Source organism: Alternaria rosae, assembly GCF_020736505.1.
Source record: "Alternaria rosae strain MPI-PUGE-AT-0040 chromosome Unknown BKA58scaffold_6, whole genome shotgun sequence".
In the NCBI taxonomy this organism is placed as follows: Eukaryota; Fungi; Ascomycota; class Dothideomycetes; order Pleosporales; family Pleosporaceae; genus Alternaria; species Alternaria rosae.
In genome coordinates this window covers 1,741,337-1,760,642 of record NW_025763575.1, presented here as the reverse complement: position 1 = coordinate 1,760,642, position 19,306 = coordinate 1,741,337, and the positions used below count along the sequence as shown (strand labels likewise).

At 52.7% G+C, this 19,306-nt stretch overlaps 7 protein-coding genes across 7 annotated transcripts; 5 read left to right on the top strand and 2 right to left on the bottom strand.

The window, feature by feature from the left end:
- The first annotated feature begins 111 nt into the window (after window positions 1-111).
- On the top strand, window positions 112-1,601 carry BKA58DRAFT_197599 (uncharacterized protein). Its single transcript, XM_046165753.1, has 3 exons — window positions 112-303; window positions 350-805; window positions 888-1,601. The coding sequence occupies exons 1-3, from the start codon at window positions 244-246 to the stop codon at window positions 1,317-1,319; spliced, it is 948 nt and encodes a 315-aa protein (XP_046024480.1). The 5' UTR covers window positions 112-243; the 3' UTR covers window positions 1,320-1,601.
- A 917-nt stretch (window positions 1,602-2,518) lies between these two features.
- Window positions 2,519-4,061, top strand: BKA58DRAFT_421845 (uncharacterized protein). The gene is made up of 3 exons (XM_046172802.1): window positions 2,519-3,361; window positions 3,410-3,646; window positions 3,699-4,061. The coding sequence occupies exons 1-2, from the start codon at window positions 2,547-2,549 to the stop codon at window positions 3,606-3,608; spliced, it is 1,014 nt and encodes a 337-aa protein (XP_046024479.1). The 5' UTR covers window positions 2,519-2,546; the 3' UTR covers window positions 3,609-3,646; window positions 3,699-4,061.
- Window positions 4,062-6,340: 2,279 nt separating this feature from the next.
- On the top strand, window positions 6,341-7,249 carry BKA58DRAFT_197327 (uncharacterized protein). The gene has a single exon (XM_046165751.1). It carries the CDS (start codon window positions 6,564-6,566, stop codon window positions 7,143-7,145), a length of 582 nt encoding a protein of 193 aa, XP_046024478.1. The 5' UTR covers window positions 6,341-6,563; the 3' UTR covers window positions 7,146-7,249.
- Window positions 7,250-9,730: 2,481 nt separating this feature from the next.
- On the bottom strand, window positions 9,731-12,035 carry BKA58DRAFT_197387 (histidine permease). Its single transcript, XM_046165752.1, has 2 exons — window positions 11,353-12,035; window positions 9,731-11,286 (listed from the first exon to the last, which is right to left on the bottom strand). Exons 1-2 carry the CDS (start codon window positions 11,835-11,837, stop codon window positions 10,116-10,118), a joined length of 1,656 nt encoding a protein of 551 aa, XP_046024477.1. The 5' UTR covers window positions 11,838-12,035; the 3' UTR covers window positions 9,731-10,115.
- A 2,603-nt stretch (window positions 12,036-14,638) lies between these two features.
- Window positions 14,639-15,428, top strand: BKA58DRAFT_197252 (uncharacterized protein). Its single transcript, XM_046165749.1, has one exon. The coding sequence runs from the start codon at window positions 14,681-14,683 to the stop codon at window positions 15,113-15,115; it is 435 nt and encodes a 144-aa protein (XP_046024476.1). The 5' UTR covers window positions 14,639-14,680; the 3' UTR covers window positions 15,116-15,428.
- Window positions 14,949-16,770, top strand: BKA58DRAFT_197255 (nucleophile aminohydrolase). The gene is made up of 2 exons (XM_046165750.1): window positions 14,949-15,353; window positions 15,704-16,770. The coding sequence occupies exons 1-2, from the start codon at window positions 15,140-15,142 to the stop codon at window positions 16,573-16,575; spliced, it is 1,086 nt and encodes a 361-aa protein (XP_046024475.1). The 5' UTR covers window positions 14,949-15,139; the 3' UTR covers window positions 16,576-16,770.
- BKA58DRAFT_197250 (uncharacterized protein) lies at window positions 16,770-18,575 on the bottom strand. The gene is made up of 2 exons (XM_046165748.1): window positions 17,618-18,575; window positions 16,770-17,566 (listed from the first exon to the last, which is right to left on the bottom strand). Exons 1-2 carry the CDS (start codon window positions 18,276-18,278, stop codon window positions 16,965-16,967), a joined length of 1,263 nt encoding a protein of 420 aa, XP_046024474.1. The 5' UTR covers window positions 18,279-18,575; the 3' UTR covers window positions 16,770-16,964.
- Between the last annotated feature and the right edge of the window lie 731 nt (window positions 18,576-19,306).

Sequence of the window (19,306 nt, the reverse complement as noted above, 5' to 3'; positions counted from 1 at the left end):
GAAATAACCTTGCGAAAGTGTTAGCCTGCCTTTGAGTGTAGCATTCCCGCCGCGCTATCACGTGAGCTGCCTGCCCGCCTCAGCCCGTGCGGCGCGGACTGATGCCTGGCGGACGTCACAGCCAATGGCGATAACAACATCACGACGCGAGCCATGCCGCCAATGCACAAAGGGAGGGCAGCTCAAGGCTGCCCTCCTACCGAAATTACTTGACCCTCCCCTTCCTTTCCTCGTCGCATCATCATGGCCGATACAGCAACTCCATCGAACCCGGAACAAGTCGCGCACGACGACCTCTGCCCCGTAAGCACAACGCGCGACAACGCGTAGCTTTGCTAACAGACCCCAGATATGTCAGCTCCTTCTCTTCACGCCCGTGAAAACCCAGTGCAACCACCTGCTATGCGCGTCCTGCATGGCGCAATGGTCCGACGCCTCCAACACGAACCGCATCGAACCCTCCAGCTGGGACGTGAACCTCGCAGACTTCGACCCAAACTACGATCCAACGTACGACCTCGACTGCAACTGTCCCATGTGCAGGACCCGTACTACCGCAACTCCGGATAACGCGTTGGCAAGACAGTTGGAACAGAAGTATCCCATCACGTATGCCGAAAGGCGCGTGGAAGAGGAAGAGGAGAGAGGGTCGCGTATCGGGCGTGATGGCTTCGAGGGCGTCATGATTCTCATAGGGAATAAGCATAGGCTCATTAGGAATGCTGGTGACGATAATGAGCATGACTGGACGTTCTTTGTGCGCACGTCGAGGCCGGATTTGATCAAGGAGGTGCATATTTATCTGGTATGTTTCCAGTGCCTATTGTGTACTTCGAGACACTTGGGCACCGGCCGCTTCCTATCGCTGCAGAGCTGACACATGGTAGCATCCTACGTTTCGACGATCCCACGTTATTGTCCGAAAACCACCTTACGAGTACGAAGCTCGGGGCTGGGGAACCTTCGTCATTCGTACCGAGATTGTGCTCAAGCAGCCATATAACTGGATTATCGATAATGCCGGCACTAGGCAGCAGGCTCTCGAGCTGGAATGGACCCTCGACTTCGAAGGAAGAGGCAGGCAGGGCAGAGTGAGAGCCAAAGTGGACAGACTCGATGCTGGATCCAACCACGCCGGTCGCACGTTACGGTCCAGGCGTCCACCTCCAAGTGCGCCCGTCCTGGATGATGAGGACGACCTATTAGACGACGACTACGAGGCCGCCGAAGAGGAAGAAGATGAAGACGACGACGAGAGCTCTTCGGATGAGGATTTTGAGGAGGGAGCCAGCGAATACGTTGAGCCGTCACGAAGATAGCAACTGTTGAAGCCAAAATTACTCCACCAAGGTTTTCGCAACGTCTTCACTTCGATCACGAACGCCCGCCGATCATCGTCTCGAAATAGCTAACTCAGTGGCAAAGCTCCTCCTCCGGTCACTGAGCTGCGGATATACACACCTTTGGGGGAAATAAATCTAATGATTCAAATGTGCTGAAACTGTGCAGGCATTTTGAGACGCGGCTTGCTGATAATCGCCGAACCACGTGCCATCATCCTATATAACCTTTACTGTAATCTGTGTAACCACATGGGACGATCGCCGCATGTGCATGTACTAGTCTGGAAGGGCGTGGTTTGCTGGTCGCATCTCATTCGCTCTTCCTGGCACTTGCGCTGGCATAGTCTTTCAAATTGAGACCTCGCAAGCCAGCTGGAAGGCTTGGCATGCTACAGCAAGATGCGCACTATCTTGGCAAGGTCAGCAGGCTCGAAGTAGGGACAGTGTTTGGCGAATAAACGATTGCTCAGCCTGGTCCGCAGCATCTTGCGAGACCGAAGACTTGTGCGCGCTGAGCTTATTTGAAAGCTTGGCGGCGCATGCTGGTGCGTCCGACATTGGCAGTCATCCTGGCAGATTGGCACGGCTCAATGTTCCTGCACCGCTCATACCGACGCCATGATTGGCTTTACCGATCTCGGGTACACAGAGTCGTACTGTGCAACAACCGCCATGCAGTAGATTTGCAAGGCTCACGGCAGACGGCGCTTCCTTGCCGAAAGCTGAAGACGACTCCGTAGCGTAAGCTTTGATAATACTCTTCGGATTACACGACCTCTCCTGGTATGCCTTCACTCTTATTCAGGTCTCTCCGTTGAGTCAACGCGGTTTCCGTTGCCTGCGCCTCACTGGCATTGTTTCTAGAAGCGTGACACTGGGACCTAACAGCCCCCAGATACACAAGTCTAAACGATTGTTCGGTACTGATGGCTCACTAAAGCTTTCTTCCACAACAGTGCTACTCTGAAATTGGCTACGATACGGGGCGAAGGCTCACCACATAAAGCGGCGGCCTTACTGCTACCCGTCCTCGACTACGGGCCGACGCGATATGGCCAGACGTTTCACTGCCATAGAGCAGCTCTCTCGTAGCTGGCATCTTGTATATATGTTCCGTTAGTGTAGCTGCCTTGTTGCTCAGCTCTCTCATCAATCCAGGCATACCACCACTCACGATCATCAGTTTCTTCCATTTGTTTCATCATGGATCTTGCACGTTATCTCGGTTTACGACGGAAGACTACCGGCAGTCACAACAGTACTCACGCAGCGCATCGAAGAGACAGAACTTGTCTGCCCCTACTTGCAAGTCCGATTAACGGAGATGTCCTTGAGGTAGTATCGGGTAACTCTTCAGATCTGGAGAAAGTCAATACCCACACAAGTACACTTGACAGTTCAAATGACACGAATACTACATTTGCTGGGAACGGCAGAACGAGCCGCGGGAATATCATCATGTACAAACAACATACTGAAGCCAGTACGATTGAGCTCTTTTACGATCTCTTCTTCGTTGCGAACCTTGCATACTTTACAACTATGCATCAGCATACCGACGCAGAATGTGTGCACAGCTGTCACGTTCCGGGTGCACTGGCTAATAGACTACCAGCACTCATCAACTACATGAAGCTCTTTACATTGATGTGGTTTACCTGGCTGAGCGTCACACTTTTCGACGTACGCTTCAGCATCGATTGTGTATGGGACCGCTTTCACAAATCTATACAGTTCGGCATATTCACAGGCTTTGTGTATGCCGGCCCTGTATTCGACAAGTACAACACCAGCGGTGTCGAAGAATCGTATCGAAGTTTTGCTATCGTACTCGTCATCGGCAAAATCGCAATCCCTGCCCAATACGCTGTGGTTATGTGGCAAGGCCGCACATATCGTCAGACCTTGATTCTGTTAGGTCTCAGTGCAAGTGTTCATGCTGCAGCGTCAATAGGCTATACCGTCACCATGGTCGCTTTCTCAGAGGGCCGTGTTGGTCTTGAAGAACAGCTTGCATGGTAAGTGGTAAACTACGCGTTCCGTTCCTAGGCTAATAGAATGCGTAGGGTCATCATATCCATCATTGAAGGCGTTCTTATCTTTCTTATCGCCATGATATGGCGCATCATCAGGTTCGAATACACTCATCTAGCGGAGCGGCTGCAACTGCTCACCCTCATCATCATTGGGCAGGGTGTCATGGTGTCATCGGCATGGCCAAGAGCGTGGCATGCATCACTAAGGGTCAGACGAGCAAAAACATAAGCGAGACTGGAACAGTCGTCGTGGCCATACCCCTCTTGGTATGCGAATAGAACCCCGGTACAATAAAAAAAGTGCTGATCAGGTCTTCAGTACCTTCTCTGGATGCTGTACTTCGATCAGCTTTCACACGATCGTTTCGGAACCGTGCGGCAGCAAGTATGGGCCCTGTTACATTATCCACTGCATTCAGCAGTCCTACTCTGCGTCGAAGTCAACACCTCTCTCATCGTATGGACCTCAGCCGTGCAAGCTCTCAAGTAGATATGGTCTATCAAACCCAAGAATTACTCCGACCCAGCCAATACCTACTCCGACACGGACAGCTACGTCAGCTATCTCAATCAAATCATGACCGCTATGAACGGGAGATTCAAGAGCAAATACTGGAACACCACGAACAATTGGAACAGAAACTTTACTGCGATCGAAAATTGCACTGCAACATACGGCTTTAAATCAGACGAATGAAACAATTAAACCGGCAACGTCGTCCGTCACATGATTGACAGGGCGCAAGTCTTTGTCTACGAGTCACATTATAACTCTCTGGCGAAGCTCAACGCCATTACCGCCACTACAGCTAGTCCGCGGGCAAGCTAGACGCCGTTTCTGATGTCTTCAACACCACTATCATGCAGTTCTTCATCGGTGCAGGCGCTGTCTTGTCGGTGCTCGCAATCATGTACTGGTTCATCAAAATTGACAAGACGAAGTATGAGTTCGGCGAGATTATCAACAGGGTTATTGTTGGCTTTACACTCATCGTTCTGGAAGTGTCTGCTGTCATTGCGGACAAGACCACCCGTGGTTTCAAGTTCAAGGGGAGTCATTGGATGATTCCTATCGTGGTGCTGTTCTTCACTGCAGCTAAGTTCCTTCTTCACCACTTTTCGAAGAGAATGAGATCATAGGCTGGCTCCTTTACCAGTACTGTTTCTGAATAACGTCCTACTCGCTGTCGCACAATACACCAGTCGCCATCCACGACACTCGCACAAACGCGACATTTCATGGGGTAGCAGGACTTTGCACATCGACAGCGACGACAATGAAAACGGTGGCCTCATCTGCAAGTATCCCAGCCGCGCACCAAGCCCTGGCGGCACACCCAAAGGCGCGCCTCGCAGGGGAAGTAACACCCCAACACCTCTCTTGAACAGAGTCCAAACCGCGTACATTCCATTCGCAGACTCGCCACCTCAGCCCTACGATTTTGCCGCAGGTCCATCAAACAGCAAGGTTAGAATGCCGAGTCGCAGTCACGATCCAGCTTTCGACAGCGAAGTCACACTCCGAGACGAGGGCAACTACGTATGACATAGCCGCGGCATGGCCAACACCGCTGACTTCTCATACGAAAACACGCCTACCAGTGCTTTACCTAAGAATCAAGGACTAGGCATCGGTATCACGGTTCAGCGAGCTAGTACACCGAGCTTGTACGTTACAATCACCACGACGGTGACCGGGAGAAGGCTACTTGGCAAAGCTTGGGTGTCATCACTGGACATGATCAAGCAGCGTTCCCATGATCCCCAAAGCTAACAACCTTTACACGCATCGGTTGCTGCAGTCCAGCATCATCATATCCCCTTCCTTCGTGATGATTTCTGCTGGCATGGCTTACGTTGCGCCTTTCCGGTGGTGTTCGGTTCGATATTTAGCGTGCATCTTGTCGGCTTTTTGAACCTTCGAGCATCAAGCTTTAGCATTTTGGAGGCTGGTGTCACGTCTGCTTTTCCCATAGAAAGCGTAGACAGTGGTTGCATGTCTCTTTTGGTTGTAGTGCATCCTTGAGGTCATGTATATCATAAGAATCAACATCTTCTAGTTGTTCCAAACCGCTTGCCTCTCCTCATCGCAGCTACATCGTGCCGGCCAGAATAACCATAAAACCACTCCTATCACGTGCATCATCTCATTCCATTAGGTACTCACCTTCCTCTCCCATCGTGATCCCAATCTCCACATATCAGCCACAGGCACGCTTTCTGCCCGGGCACCAATCACAACACGAGGCTAAAGGCCTAGCGACGCAAGGCTGCAGGTGCGGGGCAACCCTTAACGCTTACTTCACCCCTCTCCAACTTTCAAGGCAGCCTACTTGCTGCGGCGCAGTGCGGATCACAAGGCGTAGACTTGGTAAGACTCCCGAGGACGGCTACGTGGTTGTAAGCATCATCATCCAACTCTATTCCTTCTTCCCCTGTTACACAACGTTTGCGTGCGGGACCATTATCGTCGTACGAGCGCTTCTAGGTGCGAGTATCTTTGTTGCGGACGGCACGGCATAAGATTTGCAGTAAGGAAGAGCGGTAAGGGACTGTGCGAAAAAGGGGCTTGGCACCGATTTTACGTTCAGCGGCTTTACGAGGATACGACGCGAAGTGCCGAGGTTGATCGCGCAACGTGTTTTTCGCGACGTGTGGTTTAACATAGGGGACCTTTGCTGGCAGTAACACACGGACTGAACAGGAAGTCGCAATTGAGTCAAGGACGGGTTGCGCATTGTTGTGCATCTTGGTGCGCTTGGGATTCTGGATCGCAGAGCCAAGAACGTGGGAAAGCCGCCATACTTGGGCGTGAGACGCGACAGAAGGAGGCTGAGACGACTGGAATTGACATTGAAGTACCAATTGAAGGGAGCCAGAGGACGTGAAGGGAAGGAAGTCGGAGCCGTTACTTCATTGCGTCAAAGCGCTGCGTCAGGATAGCTGCAAACGAGAGGAAGGGAAGCCCTGGACAAAGACAGCGACCACGACGACAACGACGCGAATCCCGCAGGACACCGTCGATTCACCACATTGAAGTTTCTTCCCGAAACTTGCTCGTTGCCAGGAAGCTGCAGCATCATATCGCCATCGCTCCCACCACCCAAACTTATTCTTACTTTCTTCAAGCTTCCTCACCGCGCACGCCAGACTTTCGCCGAAGAACACGACCTAGTCCATCGCCATGCTCTTAACAATGTCAACCACACACCCACGGACAAATGAGCTCTTATCTATACTTTCGGACTGGCACGTCCACAAGGCCGAAACGACATTCCTCAAACGCCTCAGTATGCGCGGCCTAGAAGTTATCGCGCTGGCGGCAGCCATGCTCTTCGTTCCACTTACCATGCACTGCGGGGTACAAGGCTTAGACGAGATATACGAGTCACTGGGTCGAAGAGCGCAATCACCGTATGCGACGACCTCGTGGGTGAGCGTCGCTGCCGCTGCGACTATGCTACTGGGATGGCACATCTGGCTCGGTCGACTGAGTTATAGAACCGTTTTAGAAGCGGCATCGATACCTTTGGATACCGTCAGTACCACGGAGGAGAAAGAGCATCTGAGAGAGAAGAGGGTACAAGAAACACGGATATCGTGGGGTCGTATACTCAGCCGCCTCGTCATACCTTGTTTACTTCTTACACTGGGTTCGCACTTCCTGTTCGAGATCTCCACGCGATTCAAGGACCCGAGACCGCAGATTACGCCGAATACAGTCGATATGCAGGAAGCTATAGGGCAGTTGTACGGGTTTCGATAAGGAACCGTAGTTGAAGTCAGACATTACAGTAGGATTGGCTAGTAAGCTAGGAAGGAAGGTGGAGGCACGGCTTGCGACTTCCAGAAAACACCAATGGACATATCGAAGCCCGGACGTGTACGCCATACTCCAACGAGCACCCCAGAGTTTCTGACCCAATCTATCGTTCGCGGCGTAAAAAAAAACACCTCAACACCTGGTCGTTCGTCTCACCAGTACGTACCCCAGGATATACTTCGGCACAACTCCGGTCCCAAGCCATGCCACGGCAGTCCCACCAACACACTACGACATGTCTCCCCGCATGATGTCATGCCGAAGACAACTTTCTTGTCCCGTTCATCTACCCCAGAATCGGGCTTCTTGTTTACGTCGCGCAAGGTATTGCGACGAGTGGGAAGGGGCGTGGCTTCGTTGGGCATCCAGCCAATGTTCTTGGCGGAAGCGCACGTGGACGCAAGCGAAGTTGTGTGCGTGGAGGTATTCGGGCCGATTTTTGGGGGCGAAGTTGGTTGAAGGGCCGCGTGGGCTGACGGGCCGGATGGGGTGCTAGCGCCGTTGGTTCTGGTGAGGCTGAGGGTATGTGGATGGAGGTGTGGTATGTCCGCGATAGGCACTTGGAGAGAGAACGGTGTGATACATTTGTGCTCCTGAGGAAATTGTGAAATGGTCATTGTCGGTAGCGAGTATACGGGTTGGTATCGCACAGGGCGTCGAGCGAGGGGGCATTGAATCTCGCAAGAAGATGATGGTATTTGTGCATAATGAGGAAAGAAAAGGATACCAGACAAAGACGTGGTAGAGACATTATTAGTGAACTCGTTCTCCAATTCTCAAGTCGATCTAAGGAAGTGATTGTAACTATGATCTATATACCCATTCGTCACGGAATTGATCAAGACTGTCTATGGGATTCATATAAAATCAATCGTATATAGCCTCATTATCGGTACACGGCGAGACCGAATGGGTCATCAAGCCGTAAATGGGCGTTTTGAGCAGTCTAAACGTGGACTGCTGTGCTACGCATCTTACGTCGGGTCAGATATTTTACTGTCACCATACTCACAGGTACACTAACTACCACTACTATCCATCCATATTCGACTAGAGGACGACAGCACCGGAGCATCTAGACAAACTATCCTACGTCAGATCGCCGACGGAGATATCTGGAGCCGCAAGCGTACCGCGTACAAACCGCGGTAGCGTACCGTCAGAATCCAGTGGTACTCATCTACATGACGGGCGTCTGGCTCGCGACAGCGTAACGTCAAAAACGTGTACCGTACCACGGTGTCGGAGGTAATTATGGATAGCGCATGTCTATCGATGATCACATGTGACATTTCCACACTGGGCGTTTCTCCGCCAAGAAAAGCATGTCTGCCTGTCGGGATTTTACAAGGAATGTGTTTTCCGACGGGGAAGGACCGCGTTGTCCAGTCTATCAGCTGCAATGGTCAGTACGCGGTAACCGCTCAATGTTACCTCTTTCTGCGATGTGATCCAGTGCTCCACGTTGATACCAAGAGATAGAGCGTCCAACAGCTCTATCACGGTTCCGCAGTCTTAGATGAAGCTTGGTCTTCAGCCATCCATGTTCCGTAAATCCAATAGCATGATCAGTCCACGATGTGAACAATGCGGGAAAGATGGAGCCGTCTGGTAATCCCGGCTAGACAGCCCACGCATTATCAATTGCGGAGAAAGTCCTGCAAGGTACGGACATCGAGCCAAAACGACGTGAACCAGCATGAATAGTGTGGTCGCGGCAGTAGGAGACTCCAATGCATCAACCCGGAGGTGTGGTGAGGGCGGGATCGCGGTGCGCCACCAGCGGTACGGGGATACCGGCGACGGGATCAATTATTCGTTTCGGGATGTAAAGAGCGATGATGTATGTCGCGCACCGACGCGAACACGGCTGGCGATGGCCTGAGACGTCGTCTTCCCTTGGTCGTGGGTCGGAGATAAGCTCAATAGTATTGAGGTATTTGAGGCACGGTCAAGTAGATGCGCATAGGATCTATGAGCCGAGCGAATCGTTGGCAGTCTGCCTTCAGAACCCAAGTTTTTCCGCTGTCTTATGTCAAGGATGTCTGCAGCTGCGCCGAAAGCCTGGCGTTAAGACATGTAAGACACCATGCCCAACTCACGACCGTGTTCTTGGGTCACAGGGCGTCCAGGTGCAATCGTAAACCTTGACCAACATTGAAGGCGTGCAGTTGCATGCATAGGCGTGGGTGAACTGATACGGGTTGATAGTGGCGTACGCGGGGGCTGAGGCGAGGCGCATTGAGGCAGACACTGCGCATCGCAACGATAGCGGGGAAACTTTCGGAAAACATTACCAAGCGCTTTAATATGTTCGAGGGATGCACGCGCGTGAATTCGGACGACTCTGTCGATGCCAGGTAGATGGAGTGCAAGCTGCAGATATCTTGCTCCATTGACTCCACACAGGCGAAATGTCGATCGACGTTAAAAGGTAATTGCGACCGTGCCTTAGTGAGATAAAGCAACTACCGTCTCGGACCGTCTGATGCTAGGTAAGCTTGCGCGTGAGAGCAAAGGTACCGCCGGTGTTGCCGATAATAATAGTATTGTCGCATGGGAGGCCTCGTACGGCTATATCGCATTGAAATGTCGCATTGGAACGCCGTTCTAGCAATGTCGCTTAGGCTATTGTAGCGGATGCCACAATCGAGACATCACAGTTGAAGCGCATTGTATACTGTCGCTAGGATATCTTTCTCCGCCTCGCTATTTGTCGCATGGGTATAGCGGAGGTCGGACATCATTCGCAAGTCGCTATTGCCTGAGTTTCGCAGAATGAATGGGTATTGCATTTATGTAAAAGCGCGGCCAGTACTCATAGGCTTCTGGCGATAGAAAATCTATCCAACGACGTTAGATCATGGCAGAACATCTCTGCTATACAGGTTTCGCTGATTCGCTGAAAGCATTTCAAACAGCACGCTTGTCCACGGGAACGTTGCGCTTCAGTCCGATAAGCTGAAGCATCTCGGTCCAGAAGCCGATGGGCGGTGTGATGAAGGAAGCCTCGTAGGCGTCGATGAGAGGAGCGTCCCAGACAAGGTCAACCTCATGCGGCTTCAGCCACTTCGTCCTCTTGACGAGTTTCCAGAACACGAACAGGATCGGAGCAACGCCGACCATGGTGTAGTATGTGAAGAAGGACTCGAGAGAGAATTCACCCACAAAGGTGCTGTAACCGTACACGAATACAACGCAAATCTCGAAGCAAAGCGCGAACCAGGTACCATAGGGCTGGAAGTAACCGCAGTAAGGAAGGGTCTTGCGGTCGAGACCCTGGACCTTGCAAGCCTTGTAAAATGCGAGGTAGGTGCCGCACATGACGATGTAGTTGATGATACCTCCGGCGGTGATGATGTTGATGAGCCAGGTCAGGACCTTGGCGGAGTCGGAAGACAGCTGGAGGAAGGATAGGAACGGGAAAACCATGACTACCACGAAGCAGTAGATGGGAACACCGTTCTTGGTGCACTTTCGCAGGAACTTAGGGGCGCGGCCCTCGATTGCGAGCGAGTACAAACTGCGAGTCGCACAGTATGTGTATGTGTTACCGGCAGAGAAGATACTCGTGATCAAGAGGGCGTTGACGAGATGGGGAAGTCCACCAATGTTGAGGTTCTTCATGGCAATGACGTAGGGAGACGCAGCAGCACTGCTCTCACCCGCCTCCAAGACGCTGACAAGCTCTGGGTCGTTGTAGGCTAGAACAACGCCAACGCAAAGAGCACCGAGGATGAAGAAGGCACCGAATCGGAAGTAGACTGTCTTGAACGCAGTCTTGATGTAGGCACGTGGGCGCTTGGCTTCACCGGAGACCATGGAGATGTACTCAGGACCAACAATGCAGAAGGACGCAGCCCAAAGGGAGCCAAGGAAGCCTTCGAAACGAGCAAGGTCGCTGCCGCCGGGCATTGGGCCCGGGTCGCGCCAGTGTCGGAAACCGTAAGCATCCTTCTGGGGGTTACCTCCGACCATGGTGATGAAGGTGAAGCAGTAGAGGATCAGGATCAGCAGGACCTTGCCTCCGGAGAGCCAGAATTCAGCTTCACCGTACGCCTTTACAGCCAAGACGTTGCAAGCACTAAAGGCGATTAGTTCTTGTCCCTTATATAGATTACTACCCTTAAGGCAAGCTGGTAGGTCTTACGCGTATAGGACAATGACGGCCGCACAGACAGCAGCGACTGGAATGTCATCTCTCCAGAACCGCAGCACGATGTTAAGGGCCGTGATCTCGAACGGGATCAGCAGAGCCTCGTAGAAGAAGAAATTCCAGCCAGCCATGAAGCCTAGGGACTCATCGACCCATTTTCCAGCCATTCGGATGAAGCCTCCGGATACAGGCATGAAACTGGCCATCTCAGCCATGGCGTTGTTCACGAGAGCGATGATGCAAGAGTATCCAGTGTATGCGAGGAGTAGACCGAGGGGACCGCCCTTGTTGAGAGCACCACCGATTGACACAAACAGAGCAGTACCAATGGAACCACCAATAGCGATGAGCTGAATTTGACGGTTACCCAGGTGACGCTGCAGGTCGTCGGAGTTGTCGCTCATTTGGCCATGTTGGATATCGTCACCAGGATACGCCTCGCGGACGTACTCTCCAGAATACTTCTTGTCTTCGGCCATGGTTGCAATTGGGGGGTTGTCGCTTTAGGCAAGATGGGAATTGTCGCAAGGGAGTGTTGTCGCGTATGGAAAGTCGCTTTGGTTTGGGTTTTGTCGCTCTGGAGTCGACGCTTGGGGGAGGGATCGACTATCAGTCGCGTGGGGGAGCAGCTAAAGCTACGACAAAATGAGTTGCACTGGAAGCCAGTGAACAGAAGGAAGGCTACAACTTGGTAGAGGAAGTGAGATTGCCCTTGGTCGGAACCAGGACCCTGGGGGTGAAGGGCCCGGTACTTATACGGGGGACAGGCGCGGCACACCCAGTCTGCCCTGTCTGTGGATCCTGTCGGTGGTGAGCGCTGCGATGCCACTACAAGTCCAAAGAGGTTTGGTGGGGCGCTAGGCGACCGGCGACGACTAACGCACTGGGGCGTAGTCTATGTACCGCAATTCTGGGCATGGGATTCGACGGTACAGAGTTTTCAACCCACCCCGGCTGCACAGCTGCGTAGCGACCCCGCTCGTTTTGTAGCACGCGAATGGGGATGCGCCTTCCCTCAGTAGCGGCGTTGACGGTACCACCCTACTGCGCCGGCCTGGCCAAGCCTGGCTCAGCGACGCAGCGGAAACACCTTGTTCGCCCATGGGCAAGCGCGCCTGGGTTAAGCACTGGGGTGGGCGACCAGGGCCCAGGTCCTCCGCCGTTCAAAGACAGTTAAGGGAACGTAATCCAGCGTGGCGGGCCTCCGGTGCTGGCGAGTGGCTGCATGCGAGCATAGAGATGCGAACAACAGGGAGCGGGCCATTTGTCACACCAAGCTCGTGGGTTTCTGGGGTCGGGCGCGATTGCTTGTGGCGTGGCGCTTCGCGGCTGACAGCTCGCATCTTTTGTGAGAAAGAGGTCGTCTGATGCCGCCAGCTCCAAGCAAGAGAGCCGCATAACGAAGCCTCTGGACCGGCTCTCGGCTGATAACAAGGAAAGAACGCCACGGTGCTTGATTCGTGTTCGCCGCCTTAGATACGTTGAGAGATTGGCATTGCGGGAAGCCGAGCCTTGTACAAATCAAATGACGGCATCGCGCGTGAGAAGTACCGGTGGCCCTCGTGGGTGCCATGGACGCTGCAGCCGGCATACAGTTCTGAACGGACAATAGGCGGCATACGTCGGTCCTTCTCAGTCTGCCATGGAAATCGTATGCGACATGAAACTGATAGCCATTTTTGGGACTTTGCTTCGGCGTTCTTCGCTGATCGTCTGAACTTGTCGCAAAGAGCGCGCCGCCTTGGGCTCGAAATGTGAAATCTGCCTGCAGATAAGTCGCCACAAGCACAGCTTCGAAGATCCGCAGCCCAGTAGCGAATTCCAGGAGAACGTTCTATGGAACGCCCTCACTGCTCAAGCCTCGAAGGTGATAGCGCTCAGCCTCTCGCATCAGCGTGCGGTCGCTGTCCGCCTAAAAGCAATGGCTTCTCGGCATTGCCCCATTGTCGGCTGAGCGGCAATCGCGTCGTGTCTATATTGGAGTCCGAGTCGTTTGAGATGCAAAATAATGATTTCGTGGTGGTTTAAGTGGGCAGGAAGTGGAGAGAAGAATGGAAGTCACGATAGCAGCTTGGGAATCTTTCTCTCCGACTACGGCGCCGGCTCGTCGTCGGTTCGTCGCTCCTGCCCTCTCCTGCCAAATCTCCAAAGAGGAAGCGACAGCACAGCACATGCTCACAGACATGAAGTGAGCAGGAAGATGTATTCTATCATGTTTTCCAATCAATGCGCGGACAGCAGATAACATCGGAAGACAATATCCATCGCCTTCACATGTAACGCCACGGTATGGACATGTCTGCCGGCGTATGTCTCGGCCTCCAAAGGATACAACCTATCGACATGATCTACTCCCCTTGTCACAATATCCCCATCGACGATTCACTTCCAGATCGCAGGTTCGCTGTGGCCGATTAGTCGAGGCTGTGTGCCGCTGCATGTACATTTTCCTTCTTCGCTAAGCCTTACGATGCACACATCTAGATCACTACCGCCGCCTTAAGGTGTCGTGCCCCAACACTATCTCGAAGCTCGCAGCTTTTCCGCGGCATTATAACATACATTTCTCGACCATTGCGCTATTCACTTCTCTGCACCTCTACTGTTTGGAACGAGTCAAGTTCAGGATGGGACACCTTCGTCGTAGCCGTTTCTTATCGGCTTGCAGCTGGTGGAGACCAAGGGTCTTCATCTTCGACGCAGACCCACTTTCACTCCCGCCGTTCCGCGATGCTCCTGGACGGGCCCTGGAATTGAACGCAGGAACCGAAGGATGTGCGGCTTTTACATGGTCCCAGTCATCAATCGAACATCCTGGGACCTGTATCATCAACCTAAGCGGCCATGCGTACTCATGCATTTGTAAGATCAAGTGCAGGAACTCTCTTTCTTCCAACTTACGGCCTTGAGCTTCCAGCGGTAGTGAGTAATTGACTTTTGGTGAAACATCTACTATAGCCAGAGGGCTCTGCAAATAGAATTGTGGATGCCTATCGGTACACGAAGTACTGGCTAATACTCGAGGATATTGCCTACCCAATGTTTGTCAACTTTGCGCCGGAGAAGCCATTCTCCTGGGCTCACCATACCAACATCCCGGGCTCGTTGTGGTACAGTATGGATATTTGGCCATTTTCGCAAGCAACGCAGTCGCGTAATCAAGACTCGATCTCTCTCATCACTGGTGTCCGTTTTCAAGTGCTCAAAGCGACGATCAGTAGAATGTCAAGTGAAGAGCTACTTCACAATATAATTGTTTGCAGCCTGAGCTGGTGCTTAGCAGCGATCTGCCCCGCTCCTGCCGCCTGCCGCCTGCCCCTCCATGATACGTTGGCTGCGCCTCCAATTTACATACCTCAGCCTCACGAGCTCAGCCACGAGATCCCTCTTGCAGCCTGAACAGCATCTGAAGTCTCACTTCTGCACGTATCTGGTATCACGCGCACTTTCCTCCTCATTCCTGCAGCCTCAACTAGTACTTATCATCACCGAGCATCTCCTTACTCCAAGATCCCTCTCCAACACACGTCGCACAGTTGTGATACGTGCCCGCACAGGCTTCCGAGCGTACTTGTTACAAATCGCGCCTACAACGAAGCTCCACGTCACCTGTATTGCGCCTCGAAGACTGTTGTGCGACCCATCTTGCATGGAATCCAGAACGAACACTGTGGATAGACATTCACACCAGTCTTGCGCACCCATAAAGCCTACATCAGTCCTACGAGTTTCTGGTATTCACAAACACCAACATTGAACGCGCCAGAGAGTACTAAACATCATGTGCCGGTGGTTCGCATACATTTCACCAACGGAGCCGTGCCTGCTCTCCGACGTCCTCATCACACCAGACAACAGCATCAGCAAGCAATGCTCTGAGCACTATCTCCCGAAATTACTGCCACACAACGAGGAAAAGGATCTGGATGACTCTCCAGATGAGCTGATGCGTATGCGCAACTCTTTACTGAACATGGACGGGCTTGGCATTGCTTGTACGTACTACAATACCTCCTTAGATCGTCGTACGCGTTCTCTATCGTATGGCGGCACGGCACCGATGTTCACAGCGGTCACACACCCACCCCATTCAAGGGAAAGACTGGACACCTATCTCCGCGAAGCATAATCTTCGATTAAGAGAAAACAAGCCTAAGAAGACTACATTGCCTTAACAAGATACAAAACTCGGTTTTTAGGGCAATGTAGACTTCGGAGCACCTGTTCAGTTTTTCCCTTCACTGGGGTGTACCCGTCACATACGTGGTCTACAGGGACTTTGAGACTTGCAAATGCTAAACTTTTGATGCGACCAGTCAGTTGACAACTGCTCACATACACCTAGGGTACACCACAGCAAGCTCTTCCTACGTTAAGCACGTCATGGGCCCCCGCCCCGCGCTCTACAAGTCCCAATCCCCACCCATCAACGACTTCAACTTCAAGTCGCTGTGCCACAACACGGAATCGCAATGCGTCTTCGCTCACATCCGCGCGACCAGTGGCTCCGTCGTAACGCAAGTAAACAGCCACCCCTTCGTCTTCGGCCGCCACGTCTTCATGCACAACGGCGTCATCTCGAACTTCTCGTCGATCCGCCGTGAAATGACCTCACTCCTCTCCTTCGACGCCTACTGCAACGTACTCGGCAGCACAGACTCTGAACACGCCGCCGCCCTCTACATGACCAACCTGACCAACAGCGCCGGCAAAGAATCCTGGGAGAAAGCCTATCCTCTCAAAAAGATGCTCGAAGCCATGCAGAAAACCGTCGTTCAGATCCTCACTTTGCAAAAACGCACACTGGGAGAAGCTAACACCCCCAACTCCCTCAATTTCTGCACTACCGACGGAACGAAGATGCTTGCGATCCGCTTCCGCAATCACGTCTCGCAGCAGCCGCCCAGTCTGTATTGGTCTGAGTTTGCGGGTCGCACGCTCAATACGAAGTTCCCTGGCGACCCGGATAGTAAGGATGGCGGGAGTGCGGGTGCGGGAGGCGAGATTGGCGAAGCCGGTGCGATGGGTAAGCATACGATTATCGCGTCGGAACCTACAACGTATGATGAGAAGGAGTGGAATTTGATCAAGAGAAATTGCGCGTTGATGGTCGATGAAGATGGGATAGAAAAGGAGGTGCAGATTGAGTATGACGATGGGTTGAATGCGAGGGATCCGAAGTTTGATGGCCCTTCTGACGCGGCGGGTGGGAAGTAGATGGATGCTAGTGGTGGTGGATCGTTGGCTCGAGAGACACATAGGATACGCAGTTCATGTTGATTGGCTGATAAAGTCTGGATGCTCTCAATCTCATGGGCCTTATGTGACTTCTCTTCTGCCTAAAATCACTTCTAGCGACAAGCATACAGTGGCTTCTTCTTTCAAAACGCGCCCGCCGCCCTTCACATAGTTGACTTCGAGTTAAATATATTGATTGATATTATTACCGACCGGACGCTATTAAATCGAAGACAGACGATGGTACAAAGGCGTCCAGATATACGCGAAAGGTATCTGGCATGCGCTATTGACGTCACGAAAACGATTCGCCTTCGCTAAAGTTAAACCTTAGAGTCGATCAAGTACATATACACTCATTCCAGCCATCACCTGTACCCAGCCTCACCGCTCCACGGTATACCATCCGGTCTAAGTCCCATCGCTTCTTTCTGCTCCATCTGCTTCCTCAACTCAGCTTCTCGTCTCGCGTCTTCCACATACCGTAACCTCTCCCTCCTAGCCTTCTCCTTCAACTCTCCGAACGGATCGAATCGCTCGCTCTCCGGATTCCTGAAGGGGTTTTGTTGCCAGCTTCCCCGATCTGTGAGCGTTGTACTTCTGGGTCTGTTGTTCAACACATCATACGCTTTGTTGAGGGGTGGATCGGCGAAAGGGTTTGGCGTCGGTGGTACACGGGTAGAGCGTTCTGTGGATACGGTTTCGGGACGGGAGTATGGACCTGGGCCGAAGAGCGTGTTGCTGCGGTCAGTAGAGCGGGTCAGATGAGCGGTTGCTCCGCCAGCATTACCGCCATTGAGGCGAGCGAAGATAGAAGACGCGTCACCGACGTGTGCGGTTTCCGGGGGCAGAACGGGATCGTTTGCGTATGGATTGAACGTCTCGAATGGTGGGCCCTTATCGATGTAACTATGCCTCCGCTTGCGGCGCTTGATGAAGACGAAGCCAGCAACTAACAGTGCTAATGCACCTACTCAATGATTAGCAACGATATATAGCAGCGGCAACGGGCCTGACTGACCGAGTACACCCAGGACAATTGCTGCGGTCATAGCCTCTTTAGTCATGATTGGCTCTTGTTCGCGTTGTGGCAGCCTCTGGGGACCCGCATTTCCGTTAACTTCTGGTTCAGCTGTGTTTCGAGGCGGCGGAGTAAGAGATACTGGAGGCATCGATGAAGATCGCTCTGGACTCCCTGTTGGCATGACTTCCTTGATGATTGTTGACGTTATGGTAGGACGAACGGCGGTCGCTAGGGTGGTTTCGCCAGTGATCTGAGGTTGTGCTGCGTTGTTACCACCAGAAGGGGCGCCGAAGGTGAAAGAAGGTACAGACGTAGTCGCAGTATCACTCTCTCCTGATGATGTTGGCATCGACGGGGCGGCAGTTGGGTCGGGTCCCAGGGTTTGGACGGGCCTTGCTGATGTCTCTGTAGCTCCACTCTCTACTGGCGAAGGTGGCTCTTCCTCGTCTTCGGATTCCGAGTCCTCGCTCTCTGATATGTCGCCGCCGACTGTGGACGGGCTGCTGAAGGGTGAGTCCGGACTCTCTGGGCCTTCCTCCTCCTCCTCTCCCTCCTCGCCCGCAGCGACAGGCATCGTACTCGCGACTGGATCGTCGCGACGAACGCGTCTTGGGAAGACCTTGACCGGCGATGGCCGTCGAAGTTGATAGCGAGCCATGGTAGATATGATGAAGGGTATTAAGTAATTGTACGCTGAACTGCGCTCGCGCAAGTAATATCAACAAACTATAATAAAGTAAACAATGTCCCCAGGACTAAGAACCGAAAAGAGTGTATCCGGTCGACGGAGAAATGAAAATAGTACCTGACTTCCTAAGGAACGATGATCCGCATCAGTCAAGAAGTGGAAGAGGAAAGTGAAGCAATGGAGATGGAGACGCCAATGCTATCAATGTGGGATGACGGCTTGGGGGCTTGCCGTCAGGGTCATTACCCTCAGTCGCATAACGTCTCCAAAGCGTGAATCAGTGGGTCAGCTCGGAGCTACCTTGATCCCCAGCGCGGTGCGGAGTATGCCATTGAAACGGCTGTTCTGTTATTGGGCCAACGATGTTGTCCTTGAAACTAAGGCTCACTTACTGCCACAGTATACAGTGTGCGATCGTCAGGAAAATGGCATGAAACTGTTGACATGAGCGATGCTAAGACATGCTCTGGCCAGGAAGCTTTGGTTGCGCGGGTTGCGATTGGTCCCGGGGAATACGTGAGACGTCTTGGCGGTTTGACCTGACGATGATGGATCGCGTTGTGCTTCAGCACCTCCACACGCGCGGCGGCGGCATATGGGTCGTTAGAGCCACACGCCGGCCTTTTGGTGCAATTTGCGGGTTAAGGCGGTGGTTCTCGAGAGTAAAGCCATGACGCGCTTCGTGGGCCCAGCGCGCGTCAGATCTGTCTAAAGACGCGTACATCGGACTTTCATCCAGCGGTGGGATAAACCCAAACCCGCCAACGAAGGAGGACAAAGACTGTCGCGTCAAGTACTTCAGCGGTCGGTATCGCAATCCTCGGGGGTGGTGAGGCACACACAACGGCTGACCTCGGAATGTGAGGAAGAAGGAATGATGGCACCAAGAGTGGCGCAAGACCCTGGTCGATAAGCGAGACATTAGCATGATCCGGCCGCGGGCCACCGCTTCTCCGCTGAACTTCTGCATCAACACGTTCGTCTCCTCAGGCCATTTC

Coding starts and splice junctions, on each gene's coding strand:
- BKA58DRAFT_197599 (XM_046165753.1), top strand. CDS start 244: ATGGCCGATACAGCAACTCCATCGAACCCGGAACAAGTCGCGCACGAC. Junction 304..349: donor CGCACGACGACCTCTGCCCC/GTAAGCACAACG, acceptor AACAGACCCCAG/ATATGTCAGCTCCTTCTCTT. Junction 806..887: donor AGGAGGTGCATATTTATCTG/GTATGTTTCCAG, acceptor GACACATGGTAG/CATCCTACGTTTCGACGATC.
- BKA58DRAFT_421845 (XM_046172802.1), top strand. CDS start 2,547: ATGGATCTTGCACGTTATCTCGGTTTACGACGGAAGACTACCGGCAGT. Junction 3,362..3,409: donor CTTGAAGAACAGCTTGCATG/GTAAGTGGTAAA, acceptor TAGAATGCGTAG/GGTCATCATATCCATCATTG.
- BKA58DRAFT_197327 (XM_046165751.1), top strand. CDS start 6,564: ATGCTCTTAACAATGTCAACCACACACCCACGGACAAATGAGCTCTTA.
- BKA58DRAFT_197387 (XM_046165752.1), bottom strand. CDS start 11,837: ATGGCCGAAGACAAGAAGTATTCTGGAGAGTACGTCCGCGAGGCGTAT. Junction 11,287..11,352: donor GCCGTCATTGTCCTATACGC/GTAAGACCTACC, acceptor AATCGCCTTTAG/TGCTTGCAACGTCTTGGCTG.
- BKA58DRAFT_197252 (XM_046165749.1), top strand. CDS start 14,681: ATGATACGTTGGCTGCGCCTCCAATTTACATACCTCAGCCTCACGAGC.
- BKA58DRAFT_197255 (XM_046165750.1), top strand. CDS start 15,140: ATGTGCCGGTGGTTCGCATACATTTCACCAACGGAGCCGTGCCTGCTC. Junction 15,354..15,703: donor GGACGGGCTTGGCATTGCTT/GTACGTACTACA, acceptor ACATACACCTAG/GGTACACCACAGCAAGCTCT.
- BKA58DRAFT_197250 (XM_046165748.1), bottom strand. CDS start 18,278: ATGGCTCGCTATCAACTTCGACGGCCATCGCCGGTCAAGGTCTTCCCA. Junction 17,567..17,617: donor AATTGTCCTGGGTGTACTCG/GTCAGTCAGGCC, acceptor ATCATTGAGTAG/GTGCATTAGCACTGTTAGTT.